Source organism: Canis aureus, chromosome 4, assembly GCF_053574225.1.
Source record: "Canis aureus isolate CA01 chromosome 4, VMU_Caureus_v.1.0, whole genome shotgun sequence".
Classification (NCBI taxonomy): Eukaryota; Metazoa; Chordata; class Mammalia; order Carnivora; family Canidae; genus Canis; species Canis aureus.
In genome coordinates this window covers 38,601,524-38,615,963 of record NC_135614.1, presented here as the reverse complement: position 1 = coordinate 38,615,963, position 14,440 = coordinate 38,601,524, and the positions used below count along the sequence as shown (strand labels likewise).

The 14,440-nt window shown below is 55.7% G+C and overlaps 1 protein-coding gene across 11 annotated transcripts in view; it reads right to left on the bottom strand.

Moving 5' to 3' along the window:
• RNF44 (ring finger protein 44) overlaps positions 1-14,036 on the bottom strand; it is a 35,984-nt gene extending 21,948 nt beyond the window's left edge. Inside the window, exons 1-7 of one of the 11 annotated variants that reach the window (XR_013378071.1) lie at positions 13,256-14,036; positions 2,119-2,270; positions 1,727-1,943; positions 1,143-1,310; positions 580-753; positions 315-476; positions 107-231 (exon numbers count right to left, since the gene is read on the bottom strand). Coding sequence is in view for 2 of the 11 variants with exons in the window: in XM_077895456.1 (XP_077751582.1) it covers positions 107-231; positions 315-476; positions 580-753; positions 1,143-1,310; positions 1,727-1,943; positions 2,119-2,225 (953 nt within the window). In the remaining 9 variants the exon portion in view is untranslated. Of the gene's footprint in view, positions 1-106; positions 232-314; positions 477-579; positions 754-1,142; positions 1,311-1,726; positions 1,944-2,118; positions 2,271-6,135; positions 6,266-6,697; positions 7,430-7,484; positions 12,685-12,712; positions 13,171-13,255 lie in introns of those variants that run through there. The other 10 variants (XR_013378067.1, XR_013378068.1, XR_013378069.1 and 7 more) reach the window with 10 other exon arrangements.
• Between the last annotated feature and the right edge of the window lie 404 nt (positions 14,037-14,440).

Here is a 14,440-nt window from a genome sequence, read left to right as displayed (position 1 = left end):
GATGGCTTTAGAGGCCCCAGGCACCGTGTGGGGCTCTGTTGGAGTCCAAATGGAAGTCCCAGGAAACCAGAGCACGTGGCTCTGGGGCAGATGTGCTGGTACTTACAGAAAGTAGGGCAGGAAGCTGGGGTAATACGGTGGCGGGGGTGGCGGTGGGGGTGGCGGGGGCAGTGGCTGTTGCAGGCGGTATCTCTGGGTGCTCAGTCTCCGTGGCATCATGTGGGAATATGGCTACGAGAGGGGTACCAGGTGCAGGTCAGCCCAGTGGGCCTGTCTCCTGATCACCCTAGGGTCTGGGTGGGGTCCGTACTTACCACACCAAAGGATAGCTCCTGGTGCAGTGGATCATGGGGCAGGTAGTGCAGGGGCACAGATGGGGACAGGGCTGGGCCTGGGGCAGAGGTGGAGTAGGTGAAGCTCCCCAGGGGGTGCTGGTCCCCCCGCAGGTCCACATCGTTGTCAAGCCGCTGCAGGGGCTGGAAGAAGCAGGGGTGGGCCAGCCAAAATCAGTAATGAGGGAAACCCTGCCCCCCCCACCATGCCATCCCCTATACCATCAAACCCATTGCCCAGACTCACCATACGTGGGTGCTGGGCCTGCAGCGATACAAACTGCCCAAGAGGTGCCATGTGGGCAGGCTGGGGGTGTGGGGCTGGTGGTGGGGGGTGCAGGATGTAGTGGTCACTGGAGATGAGGTGGGGGTAGGCCTGATAGGGCACGGGGAGCTGCTGCATGGTACACGCCTGGATCAGCTGCCAAGAGAGGGAGGGGGTGGGGGCTGTATAGTGTTCTAGGCTCTGCCTATGCTTGTACTAAGGGCCAGGGGCCATTCCATGCCCTCTGGACCCTCCTATTCTTGCCAGAGGCCACCCAGTCAGGACACTACAGTCCTAAGGCCCACAGTTACAATTCCAAACCATAGGCAGGCACTGGGGTGCAGGAAGGTCCATGAACCGAGGTGCCCTCTCACTATCTGTTAATACACACATGCGTTTCTGGGCAGGGTTGAGGCGTGGAGCTGGGTAAGTGCTCTCACTCTCACAGCCTGGATGGGTGTCATAAGCTCAGCTTGCTTCTGCTGCTGGCCTGTGTCTGGGGTTTTCAAGTGGAGATAGGGCAGGAGGTGAAGGCACACACTCACCGGGGGTGGGAGGCAGCAGAGGGGGTAGTGCTGCCCACTGAACATCACGGAGCATGCTGGGAGCTGCTGGGCACTGCAGCCAGGGATGTGTTGGCCTGTAGGCAAGGGGAAGCCTTGGGTTGTCACCGTGGTGACTGTGTAGGACAGAGGGACGGGTCCCTGGTGCACCTGTGGGTGGAAAGAAACCCAAGAAGTGTAGGGAGGAAAAATGGGCCATGCTGCTGTCCCCAAATGAGAAAGTCCTGCTGGGTCACCTCCCTTCCCTTCCCTAGCTGGGGCCTACCTAGGTACAGACCTGGCTGTACCCCTGCCCCAAGCCCTAGAGGGCAGAAAGAACCCTCTGGGAACTTGGGAGGGGCTTCCAGCTCTACCACTCATCCACTGTATAGTTAGTTCCAAGGAATGCCCTTCCCTTCTCTGCGCCTCAATTTGCCAACCCGTAAAACAGGGCTAAAATGCCTTGATGAACATGCAATGAGTTAATAAGCAAGATGAAGTCAGGATTCTGCTACCTCAGGCTTGCCAGAGGCTGGTGGGGAGGGGCCAACAGGGTGGGAAACAAAGGTGATGGGTGCTCTGCCTACCTGCTCGTGGAGATCAACCATGAACGGGCTTTGTTGGGAGGCTGGGTGCAGCATTCGGGGGCTCCTGCCGGCAGGAGCCGAGGCTCGGTGCTCCTCTACAGGGAGGTGTGGCCGGGGTAGTGGCTGCTGGGAGGGTAAGCGCTCATCCTGGGCAGGCAGGCTGGCCAGGGGGCCCTCGCGGCTGGGGCTGCACCACAGAGAGGAGGCCCCAGTAGGACTGAGGGGAGCCACTCATTCAGAGAGCATGGAGAGAAACCAAGGTCACTACCCACTAGGGAAGGAAGACAGCTCAGGGTCCTGTGCCCTGCCACCCCTGGCCCCTAGGCCACAACCCAGGCCATCAGCCCAGCACCAGGCTCTAAGCTATGTAGGACTAGGAGGTTCCTTCCTACCTTCCCCGGAGCTGGCCCGGGGTACTGCCAGGTCCTACAGAGAATCGCCGCTGACCCACAGGGGCAGAGGGTGGCCACCTAGTCACTGCCAGAGCCCATGGTCGCATCAGGGGTGGCAGTGGGGTGGAGGGGCTGGGCCAGGGCTCACAACCCTAGGAGGCAAACAGATAGACAAACTGAGGCACACAGAAGTCCAATCACTTGCCCCATCAGGGACTACGGAGACAGAATCAAACCTCAGGGGTCTAATTCCAGGAGCTACTGATGTCCACCACACCCCTGTGCTCCAGGTACAGCGTGCACTCTGGGTCTGGCCTTCTTGGCACTGATAATCAGGGACAGGGAGTTCAGGCCTCAGTTTCCTACTCTATGAAATGGGGTCAAGTTCCTCTTCAGGGTTGTGGTGAGTCAGGAGGCTGGCTGGCATGCTTTCCAGGCCAGGTGGCTCCAGTAAGTTCCCTCAGGGTGGGGTCCCCAAAGCTGTAACTTCAACCTCAACCTCCAGGAAGCTGGTAGTTCCTGGAAGGGCACTCCAGTTTCCTCCCTTCCATTGGGTCAGCTCAGGGGGGATTCTTTTTTTTTTTTTTTTTTTTTAAGATTTTACTTATTTATGAGACAGAGAGGGGGGGGGGGGGCAGGCAGAGACACAGGCCAAGGGAGAAGCAGGCTCCATGTAGGGAGCCTGACGTGGGACTTGATCCTGAGTCTCCAGGATCAGGCCCTGGGCTGAAAGCGGCACTAAACCGCTGAGCTACCCGGGCTGCCCCCCGGGGAGGGGGGGGGATTCTAATTAAGCCTTCTCTTTGCACTATTGCCAGGTAAGAGGTTCCAAGCCGGTTCCTGTCCTCGGTGGCTCCCAATTCAAGTCAGTTTGCTTTCTTTTCATAACAAGCTCCCATAAGTACCTATCCACACGTGACTTGATCTACTCTTCAAGGAAGGCAATGTTAGCTCCCTTTCACAGAAGAGAAAACTGAGGCTCAAAGAGATTGAAAGGACTTGCCCAAGTGTCAAAGCGGGAGGTGAGCTGGCCACAGCCTCTTACTGCACTCTGCTGCCAGCAGGAAGGGTTCCAGAATAAGAGCTTCACAGGAGGGGATGAAGGTAGCGGCCACTGGTGGATGGGTAGGTCTGGCATACAGCCAGGCCTTGCTCTGGGGGCCTAACACAGCCCCGAAGTGGGGCTTGCTGAGAAAAAAGGGGAAGCAAGAACCTCAAGGAGGAAGCTGAGAGGGACAGGGGTGGGGTGGGTCTCTTCCCTCAGGTAGGAGCTGGGGGTCCAGGTGGGATAAGTTGTTGGGGGGGGGGGGACCATTTACTAACTCCAGAGGTTGGGATGAGGTCCTGGCAGAGAAAACTCTGGAACCTGTCAGGTCCTGCAAAGCTGAAAGGTGTATCAAATAGGACCAGCCCTTTGCTGTTTCTGCCACAGGGAGGCCTCCTCTGTCCACCCCTTCTGCAACTATGACACCCAGCTTTGAGTACTACCTGCCCACTAACACAGCTAGGGACCCAGTGTACCGTACCCTCAACACCTTGTTCCTTCCTGCCAACAGTGGCAAGAAGACTTCCTCTGTGCTCAGCTTTACAAGCCTGGGCCCTAACTCTCATAAACCAGCCTGCAGGGGAAGCTCTTCACTTAATAGGGCAGTGCCTGGCTGGCCACAGCCAGAAGTGTAAGAGTGGAATTCACACTTCTAACTTGGCCTCTGGCACTTGGCAGAAGAGTAGGCAGGGCCCAGTGACCAGCTTGTGTCCAGCACCTATGTGATAAATGTACACTTGAGAGCCAATCACACACAGTTTGGCAGCAGTGAAGTTGGTGCCCATGATTAAAAACTGGGAGATTACATAAAAATCTGGCCTTTTGTTGAGAGGAAAGAAAAGCAGAAAATGTGGTCCCACTAGATCCTCATTTCTGCTTGGTTCCCCTCATTGGAGCATGAGCTTTCCCTCCAGGCCACCCCAGGCCCATTCACTACCTGCCCATCGTAGGTGACTAGGTTTGTAACCCCTGGTACACATCCTTATGCACATGTGTACACCCACAGCCTTCCTATTCTTGCTGACAATCCAGCCTAGCAAACAAAGGCCAAGAAAGATTCAGAGTAAACCCCTAAATATCTCCAACAACAGACTCCTAGGCCACTCCAGACCTGGGTCACAGTCTTTGAAGGGCTGGAGAACAGGGGCATCTAGATATTTTACCAAATCCCCAGCAGTTTCTACTGCCAAATTTGGGCCCCACTGCTCTAACCTCAGAGATCCTGAGAGACCATAGTCCTGCTTATGAAGAATTTGAATAGTAATAACTATGATACCTCTCAGTGCCACCTTGGGTCCTCACAGCAACCCTCAGAAGTAAGGACACTGAGGGTCAGAATTTGAATAGTAATAACTATGATACCTCTCAGTGCCACCTTGGGTCCTCACAGCAACCCTCAGAAGTAAGGACACTGAGGTCTAAGGCCTGTCAGCTAGAGCTGTGAGTGCACTGGGACACAACCCAGGCAGTGGCTTCAGTGGCTCCTCCTGTGCCAGGCTGCCTTGCTGAAGTCTGGGGGGTGAGGATGCCACAGAGGCCCAGGCACAAGGGATTCTGCTCTGGCCAGCCCCTTCAAAAACACCCATTCCTCAGGAAAGGGATGTGGCAAGGAGCTGAGAAACCAAACCAGCAGACCAAAGGGCTTCTAGCCATAGATGATGGTGCCAAAGTTGAAAAGTGTCAACCCTTGCATTCTTAACACATGATACCCCAATTCTGGCCAGAGTCTCTAGACTTAGGACTGGGCACATCACTCCCCCTCTCTGAGCCTCAGCCTCTTCACCTGTAAAATGGGAATAGCCAAGTAACCACCTCCCAGTGGACTGGAAAGACTGCTCAAAGGCAGAGGTGATTTACAAAACGTGGGTGTGAGTGATCACCATTAGACATTAAGCACTGCCCGTGATTAACCCCTGCAGAGCCAGCTGGATCACAGCCCCCAGTCCCAGGGGAGGGAGACAGGAATTCCAAGGATGCGGAACCCCCACTCTAGCCCCCACAAACACAAGTCAGGTACCACTTCAAGCTCTGCAAGAGAAAGTTGGGAAATATGCCCCCATAGGGGAAAACCCGAGCTGGCAACCGAGGGATCCCTGGTTCTCGGAAGTCGTACTAAGAACAGAGGTTGCACAGAAGGGACACACCCACTTCACAGTTGAGGAAACTGAGACCCAGAGAAAGGAAGTAACTTGCTCTAGCCCACAAAGCCAGAACTTGTCCTGCCTGGCTGCCACCTAGGCCCAGATTCCCCTAATCCCTGACTCTCATTAGCATCAGCAACCCCAATGACCACCTAATCCCAACTAATTCCAGTCCCCAAAGGGGATCGAGAGTTTTCTGTTTCAGGCACTTATGACTAACCCTATTGTGGAAAAGCTAACGAGGCCCAGACTTGGAGCAAGCAACTTGCTCAAGGTCAAACTGCAAAGGTGACCACCCCCAATTTCTCTGCCTTTCCATAGTCCTCTGTACTGTGCTTCCAAGGAGGTCTGGGTAAATGGGTCTTCAGGGTCCCATCCTTAAATCCAATCTTGCCTGGAAGCAGGCACCACACTTTGCATCCACCCCTTTCTCCAGGAGGCAGCCAACTCCCTACTTCCAGTGCCCCATGCCACTATCTCAGTCTTAGTCTAGGGAACCCCTGCCCAGTCATTTGCCCCAAGGGTATGTTTGCCTGAGAGCCTGAGTAGATTCAGGCAGGATGAGAAGCCCCGACCCCCACAAAGGGCAGACTAGGCCACCACTGCCGGGTAGGCCAGCGTGCTACCTGGAGGTAGTTGAGGGCAGGACCATCAGCCCCGGAACTAGTAGTTCCTGGTCAGCCCAGGCTCCCTAGGTGACCTTGGTCAAGGAAATCTCTCCGTTTCTGTGAGCCTCAGTTTTCACAGCTGTGAAATGGGAGTGGAAACCTCTCCTTCCTAGAAGGCCCAAATAAAGCCAGAAGAAACAAACGCAAGAAACCAGGTGGTCACCTTAGCAGGGGTTGGAAACCAGTGTTCCTGAGGGACCAGTCCCTCCTCAACGCGGGCCAGGCTCAGGTTGCGGGGCTCTGGGGAGCTTCGTCGGCCACCCCTCCCCGGGAAGGGGGCCGAGGTGCAGACACCCCCACGTCCCCCTCTCACTCCTTTGTACCGCACTCGGAAGAACAAGCGGGGGGGGGGGGGGGGCGGGAGTCCAGACTGCGGCGTTGGGGCCAGAGCGCTGTGACTTTAAGAGCCGAGGATCCCGGACCATGTGCTCGGCGTGAGACAAAAGCAACAACAAAGGAAGTGGCGGCGGCAGGGGGAGGGGGCGGCTCCTTCCTCTCCAACCGCAGCACTGAGCCTCCGGAGAAGGGAGACTCAACCTGGGCTTGGGGGGTTGGGGGGAACCTCCTTGATCTCCCTGATTCTAGAGGTCTCGCCGTCCCCACGCTAGACCGCCCGTGATTAACCCCTGCGGAGCCAGCTGGATCACAGCCCCCAGTCCCAGGGGAGGGAGACAGGAGTTCCAAGGATGCGGAAATAGGGAGTTGGAGCTCTGGCCCCTACTCACCTTCGGCCGCCAGGCCACACGTTGGCTCCTTTGTTCCCGATCTAGGACGGCCAAGCTGGGCAGTGGGGAGGGGGGCTGCCTGGACCCTTTAAGAGCCCCCGCCCTGCGGAACAATGTGCTCCCCTCCCCACCCCCCGGTCCGGGGGCAGTCCAGCTCCTTCCGGAGCCCTCTCTTTGTTGTCGGTCCGCCGGCGTCTGCCTCGCGAGGCCCACGCGCGGTCTGCCTCTCTCAGCCCAGGCCCTCCGGGAGCGGGAGGCGGCGCAGGACGCAGCCGGGTTTTGCGCAGCTGCAGGCGGCTGGCCCTTTAAGAACTGTCCGCGGCGGCAGCGGAATGTAACAAATCCCACATTTGATTCACAACATTCGAAGCGGCGGGGTCGCGCGTCGGGCGGGAGGGGGACTCGCGGGGACGCGCCGGGAGGTTCCGGCAAACAGTAGCGGGCCACTGCCCGCGGCAGCCCTGCCAAGAGCTCCGCCCCGCGAGGGCTGTGGGAGCCAATCACTCCCCGCGACTCGGCACGTGACTAATGGGAAGCCATCTTGGAAGGCAGATTTTCTTTTAAAACCTTCTTGCCCCCACCTTCGCACTTAAAGTGACCGCAGTCATCACAAGCAAGGGGCGGGGCCACATGGCCTGAGCTAAAGATGGGAGACCCCGGGGTGGCCAAGGCCAACCGGCTGCAACTCGAACTCGCTATGCAAACTCGCGAACCACTCGCGCCTCTGAGGCTCAGTTTCCCTGCCGGAGAAATGGGCTCCCCTAGGAGAGCCGCAACCCGGACTTACTGTGTCATGGTCGTCTCTTCGGGGACGGGGCGCCGCCAGGGACACTGAAGTGCAATGGGACTGGCCTTCGACGGGGCAGGAGCGGCCTCTTAAGCCAGCCCAACTGGGTTAGAAAGGCTCTAACAGCCTTGGGTCGGCAACCTCCCCGGAGATGACGTCAGCCCCAAGAGCTACCGCGCCGCGATGACATCATGGCCTGGCCGCTGTGCATCTCCTTGTTTATACTACGCGGCAGCTTTAAAAAGCTGGGAGGGCCTGGGTTGCCCAACGAACCAATAGCGGGCAGCCCATGCAAAGCAGCTAACGCCTGCCAGGCAGGGGGATTGGTCTTGCGTGCGCTGACGTCACAGAGACACTTAACCGCCCCGCCCCCAGCGTGGCCCGGGAAAGGGGCGGGGAACAGTTTTAAGCCCGAGCTGCAGTTGTCCGCCGCTCTAATAGCTCTCGGCGCGTGGCCAGGAAAGCTTGGCCTCCCTTGTGGAGGGTAACCTGTTTAAGGGTATTGGCGAACTAAGCTTAATGAAGTCTTCGGTTACCTACTCCTGTACTCCTCCCAGCAGCGATGAGATGGAGGGATTACTGCAGCATTTTACAGATGGGTAAAGAGGATCAAAGGGGTCACTCACCCTAGGTCACACAGCTAGAAAGTGTGGCTGAACAGCTGAGCTTCGTTCTCCTTGGCCTTAACACTGGGCCAGCATCATACAAAGTGGAGTATTACCTCCGCATCGATTATTTAAGGAAAAAAGTCAGTAATACTCTAAATATCCAAGAGCTGGGCACGGCCGAAAAGAATGTGTGCATATACTCAATAAACTGGACTCCTCTGCATGGGGCTGCACTGACATAGGGTTACTTCCTTAAACAAGATGCCAGCGCAAAATGTTACATAACATTTGTTAAACCTGTGTATAGGGCTACAGGGTGTGTGTGTGTGTGTGTGTGTGTGGTGTCATTTTCTGTGCTGCTTTGGTGTACTTCATAACCCCAAATTTAAGAATAAAAAAAGCAATTTGCTGAACAGAGTGTAATATGTATCTATTTTTCTGAAAACTGGGTATATACAGTATCTGCACAGAATATTTCTGGAAGGATATACAGGAAACTAACAATTGTCCTTAGGGAGAACTGGACTGGATGGATAGACTTTTTATTGTATATGCTTGTGTACATTTGCTCTTTTTAAAAAATCCTATACCGGAGTGCCTGGATGGCACAGTTAAGCCTCCAACTCTTGGTTTCAACTCAGGTCTTGATCTCAAGAGTTGTGAGATTGAGCCCTGCGTCAGGGTCCATGCTCAGTATGGAGTCTGCTTAAGACACTCTCATCTGCCCTCCCCTCCAAGCTCTAAGATAAAATAAATCTTAAAACAAAACAAAACCAACCAACCCATACCCTGTACAATCTGGGTGGAGGCATGGGTGAAGTAAGGGATAGGGGTTAAAGAGTACACCTATCAAGGTTAAAAAAAAAAAGAGAGAGAGAGAAAAAAAAAAACAAAAAACCATACCATATAACCTATAGAAAATTCTAAAGAAATTTACTGTTAAAAAGTATGAGCATTTTAAATCTAAGGCATAAAAACTTCTGTTCCCTTAAAGTCAGAAGTTCCCCTTCAGGAAAAGTATCCAATGGAAACAATCCAGAAGTCTAGGGAGCAGAGATATTCATCCAAGTGTTGTTTAGACCAGCAACAATCTGTTACTGCATGGTGAGTGTGCAGCCAGCAATGCAATGACTGCAGATGGTACCCAAGGGCAGTTTGCAGATATCTAAGCACAGGAGATCAAGTTCAGGATGCAGTACTGCAGGTGTTACCTGCCTACCTCTATCCATGGGTTAAACACTATGTGTGCATGAGAACGAATGGGGAAGTACAGGGTAATGCCTTTCTCTAGCCAACCCCCTTTCACTGGCTCTCACTTCTGACCTTTTATTTTTCCCACCTTGTAAAAGAAGTTAGAAAATCTTCTCTTCGTTGGAAGGTGCTATGTTGTTAAGACCACCCCCTGCTTGCCTGTGTAGGGACAGAACCTGCAGCGGCTCCCTACTGCCTGCCTCTGGAGCTGTGCTTAACAAGCTCCCCCCAGCCTTCCAGGCTCACCTCTCCCCAGTCCTTCTCCCACAACCATGATGGTGCACCCACTGGCCTTCCCTGCCTGACACCTTCCTGCCTGTGCTTAGCTGGATGGCCTGCCTGAGATGCACTCTCTCTTCCTTTCTACCAACCTATTTCTCTTCTCTGTCCTCTGAGGCTCTGTTCCCTCTTACCTCTTTTTTTTTTTTTTTTTTTTTTTTTATGATAGTCACAGAGAGAGAGAGAGAGGCAGAGACATAGGCAGAGGCAGAAGCAGGCTCCATGCACCGGGAGCCCGACGTGGGACTCAATCCCGGGTCTCCAGGATCGCGCCCTGGGCCAAAGGCAGGCGCCGAACCGCTGCACCACCCAGGGATCCCTGTTCCCTCTTACCTCTTAAAGGAAGCTCGGAGATCTCTAGCTTGTACTGAACTTCCCCATCTCTTAACTCAGTCCTAGACGTACCCCAACCTTCACTTCATACCATCTCATTTGTACAGAGCCCTGCCACAGTCATTTCACTTTATGTCTTACTCCATTACTCCTGTCTAGTCTAAGGGGATTCAGATTTTTTTTTTTTATTCAGAATTTTTAAGTGCACTGTCATCTAGCCTTCACTGGAATAATGCCTCATTTTATGTGTGACATCTGAGGCTTAAAGAATCAAGTACTTGCCCAAGGCCACAGTGAGAATACCTTACCACTCACACACCCTCAGAATGCAAGTCTTCAGCCACAATCAAGTCATGTACTTCGAAGCCACCAAAGTTCTGACTGTACAACTCTAATTAAAACATCCTTACCACCCATTACCCCTGGCAAAACTCTGCTCAGCCTTTGGGGTTCAGCTCTAAGACTGCTTCCCCAAAGCCTCCCTGACCTGTCTTCTGGCAGTCAGCTGCTCTGAGTTCCTTAATGCACAGCAGGACTATTACCACACTGCATTGGGACAGCAGAAACCATCTCCAAGGGACTGTTCTCCCCCTCTCCTCCCAGCAGGCTCTGGCTCACACTGGATGGCAGATGCCTAAGGAAGAGGCTCTGAGTTTGACTCTCACCTCTGATTCTACAGGGCCAGGAAATCCCTGACCTGTCCTCCCGCATGCATGACCTTCTGGCTTACTCCCCTGGGAGACCTTGAGCAAATACTCACAGCCCCTCAGGGTTCCCCCAGGGCCAGAGGCCAGTAACATATCTCCTGATCTGAAAAACCTTCCTGGGCACATGCAGAATCACTCTGAAACAAGTGGGAAGGAGGCCCAATTTCCCCAGGTTTTCAAGATAAGCCAGAAGTCTGGGCTTTCCTGTGAATCCCCTCAGGTTTACCAGTAGGTCTTTTTTGCTTTGGAATCCCAATGTGGTGATGTGGCCTGCACACCTGCTGTGTGCCTCATTCTCATCACTCCACCCTACTTCTCCCCTGCCACTTGAAGACAGCTTCTGTTTTCATCTCACAGATGAGGAAAGTGGTTCAGGAAGTGCCTCTCCTTGCCTAAGATCCCAGAAGTGTGACCCAGTGGGCTCCGGAAGCCACAGTTGGGGGTGGCTCACTCTTATCCACACATCTGCAGTGAGGTTCTGTGGAGAAATTAGGGCTCTAGGGTCTCCTGCAGAGTGTAAGCAGGCCCACTCCTGATCGTCTCACTGGTCCTCCCAATGACCTAAGAGTTAGGTGCCAGTATTTTAAAGATGAGGAAATGTATGAGGGGGTATGACTCAATAATCAATGGGCAAACCAGGTATCACATTCTAATCTAACATTAAGTTTGGTTCATGCGTCACAAATGTCAAAACAGAGTCCCCAAGGGTTGCTCAATAATCAAAAGGACAGATATTCCAAGGCAAGAGTAGACCACGGAGGCTCAAGGACTGGTGGATGAGCAGCAGAGGATTCAAACCCTGGTCTCTCCAAGTGCAAAGCACTGGATGTTGCATTCCAGCTTCCATCCCCAAATCTCCTCTTCAGGTGGGAGGGATTCCACTTTGGCAGGATAGGGATTAGGATCATGGATTCCTGCTGGGGCCCTGCCCCCTCCCTGCTCTACCCAAGAACTTGGGACTGCTGGCTGCCTCCATTCCTCCCTCAGGGTCAGGAAGCACCCTACTCCTTTCTTCTAGGACCCCTCAAACTGTCCTCCAGACACAAGGCTAAGTAGCCTTCCCAGGTGGAGCTTGCGGAATACAGACTGAGGGATCACCCAGAGACACAGCACAGCCTGGCAGAGCCAGTTCAGGACTCAGACCTCCTAGCTACCACAGAGCATTGCAGACCTGAGCCCAGAGCCTCACATCCCAGTGTGGGGGTTGATGGGCTCCCTGCCAAGTCCTTTCTCAGGGCATGCCTGAAAGAACTGTGTTTATGCATAAGGGGGTAGGGTGGGGCATCTATAAAGGTGTTCAAGGGCCTGGGGCTCAGGTCAGTGGTACTTTAGTTCTGACTTGGGTCAGTTATTTGGCTTCCCTCCACTTTAGTCTTACCTGTAAAATTAGGGCAATAACACTAGTGACACATGATATTTACTGAGCACTTAGTTTGCACCACTGTTACCTCCTATAGGCTAGTGAGGACAAGCACACAATGATGGTTAGAGAGCCTAACCTGTCTGGGCCTGAAACCCAGCTCTACCTCTTACTGGCTCTGTGATTTTGAGGAAGTCACCACCTTTCTGAGGCTCAGTTTGGCCAGGTGTAAAACGGAGGTGACAACGTCTACCTCAGTGAGTCAACTGTAGCTCTTACTATGTGTGCATCTCTTGCGGTACCTGCCCAACTTTCTGGGTCTGGGTCTGCTCTTGAATGTGCGAGTGAGCTTTGCGGGTACGGTGTTGGAAGGGCTCCCCTTTCCGACTCCCTTCCCCCTGCAACTCTGGCCACTGTAACTCCCAGGGTCTGCAACGGTGGGAGCAGGTACTATCACATCACCGAGAGATGAAAAGCAGGGTCTGCATAAGAGCGGGCGCCTGGCAGACCCAGGGAGAGGAGTCCAACCGAATTCCCCATTTTCCCTCCATCTTGTTTCTGTCCTCCTGAGGGCCGGCTTCTTGCCTCCATCCTGCCCACACCACCGCCCTGACCCCCCGGCAGCAGCCCGATTCGAGCGTACAGATCCTTAGGCAACGGAATCTGTGTGACCTCGGGTAAGACACAGACCGTCTCTGGACTCCCCGGCATTCCGGCATCCTAAAAGTTGTATCGACGGCGCTGGGGTGCAGTGGTGTTCCCCGGACCTGCAGCCGCTCCAAAGCAGGGCTCGGAGAGCTGTGGCTCCCCAGCGGCTGGCACAAGGGGCGCCGGTGCAATGTCTGGGACCGACGTCACGAGCCAAGGGACCGCGGCGCCTCTTCAGCTCTCAGTCCCTGAACGCAGGGCCCCAGCTGAAGCCGGAACCCGTCGGAGGGCAGGGGTGGGGGGTCGATCGGGTCACGTGCGGGGCGCAAGACACTCTGGGACTTGTAGTTCCCAGGGTGGGGAGCGGGTCCCCGAACTGGGGCACTTGGACCTAGCGGAACGACTGAAGAGCGCAGCACCTCTGGCTCCGCGTCCCGGGGCAGCGAGCTCGGCACTGCAGACGCAGGCGGAGGCCTCGCTGGAAGTTCCTGAGCTACTCTGTCGGCCCGCGGCCGCCCCCTATCGTTCCGTCCTCGCTGGCCTCGCGCCTGGGGCGCACGGCGCAGGGTCCGGGCCAGGCGTTACCTGGAGCCGCGGCTGGGCTCCACCCCAACCGGGCGGCCGGCGAGTCGCTCCCGCTGCAGCCCGGGGTCCCGGTCCCGCTGCGGCCCGAGCGCCGCCCGCCGCGGCCCCCCCTCTGGCCCCGCGCAGTGGAACCGTCCGCGGACCTCGCCACCCGCGCCTACGCCGGCTGCGGAGCTTCACCCCCGCTCCCGTGCGTCTGCGGAACTACCAGGACTGCACCAAGCGCGAGGGCGGGGGGGGCGGATTCAAGGATTCGAATCCTCTGCGGCGCCTCCACCGTCCGCGGGCCACGCCCCTCGGCTTCCGGCGGCAGAGGGCGCGCAAGGGCAAAGCGCCCGGCGTCTGGCGTCCCAGCGGCGCGCTGCTGCCTGCGTGACCTTGGGCGAGTGACCGACTCTGTCTCCTCTGTGGCACCAGGAGCACAAGGCGACTGACATGTGCGTTCAAAGACCCTTCGCTTCCCAGAGAGTCCGTCCCCCTCCCCCGGCTTCGCACCGAGGAGGCAGGGCCGGTGGACAAACTAAAGACTGGGCTCAGCGGAGCGTGGTTCCCGGCTTTGGCCCCTTCTCTGAGCCTGTCTCCTGGTCGTCGAACTGGGAGCGTTGACACCTCTTTCGAGGGGTTAGGAGACTCCAGAGGCAACAGGACGCGTTGGCCCATCGCTAGAGGCAGCCTGGAGCAGAGCTCGTTCGCTCTCTGCTCGTGCTGGGCATTCCCCACTCCCAGAGGGGATCCTGGTTGCGGATCCTCTTCGCTCGGCGTCCGTGGGCGTCTCGGATTGGCGGGAACTACAACTCCCAGCTTGCCCCGCGCCGCCGGGTCACGTCGTAGTCCCTGCAGACCTCCCCTCGCAGGGGCTGCCCCCGCGAGGCAGCCTTTTCTCAACCCAGGGACTGGCTCCTCTGCCAGTTGTCTGGAGGCCGACTTATTTTTTAAAGCTTCCGTTTGGGGGGCACTTAGGTGGCTCAGTGGTTGAGCTTCTGCCTTCGGCTCAGGTCCTGATCCTAGGTCCCGGGATCAAGTCCCGCATAGGGTTCCCCGCAGAGAGCATGCTTCTCCCTCTACCTGTGTCTCCGCCTCTGTGTGTCTCATGAATAAATAAAATCTTTAAAAAAATAAAATAGGGACATCTGGGCGGCTCAGCAGTTGACCGTTTGCCTTTTGCCCAGGGGTGATCCCAGGTTA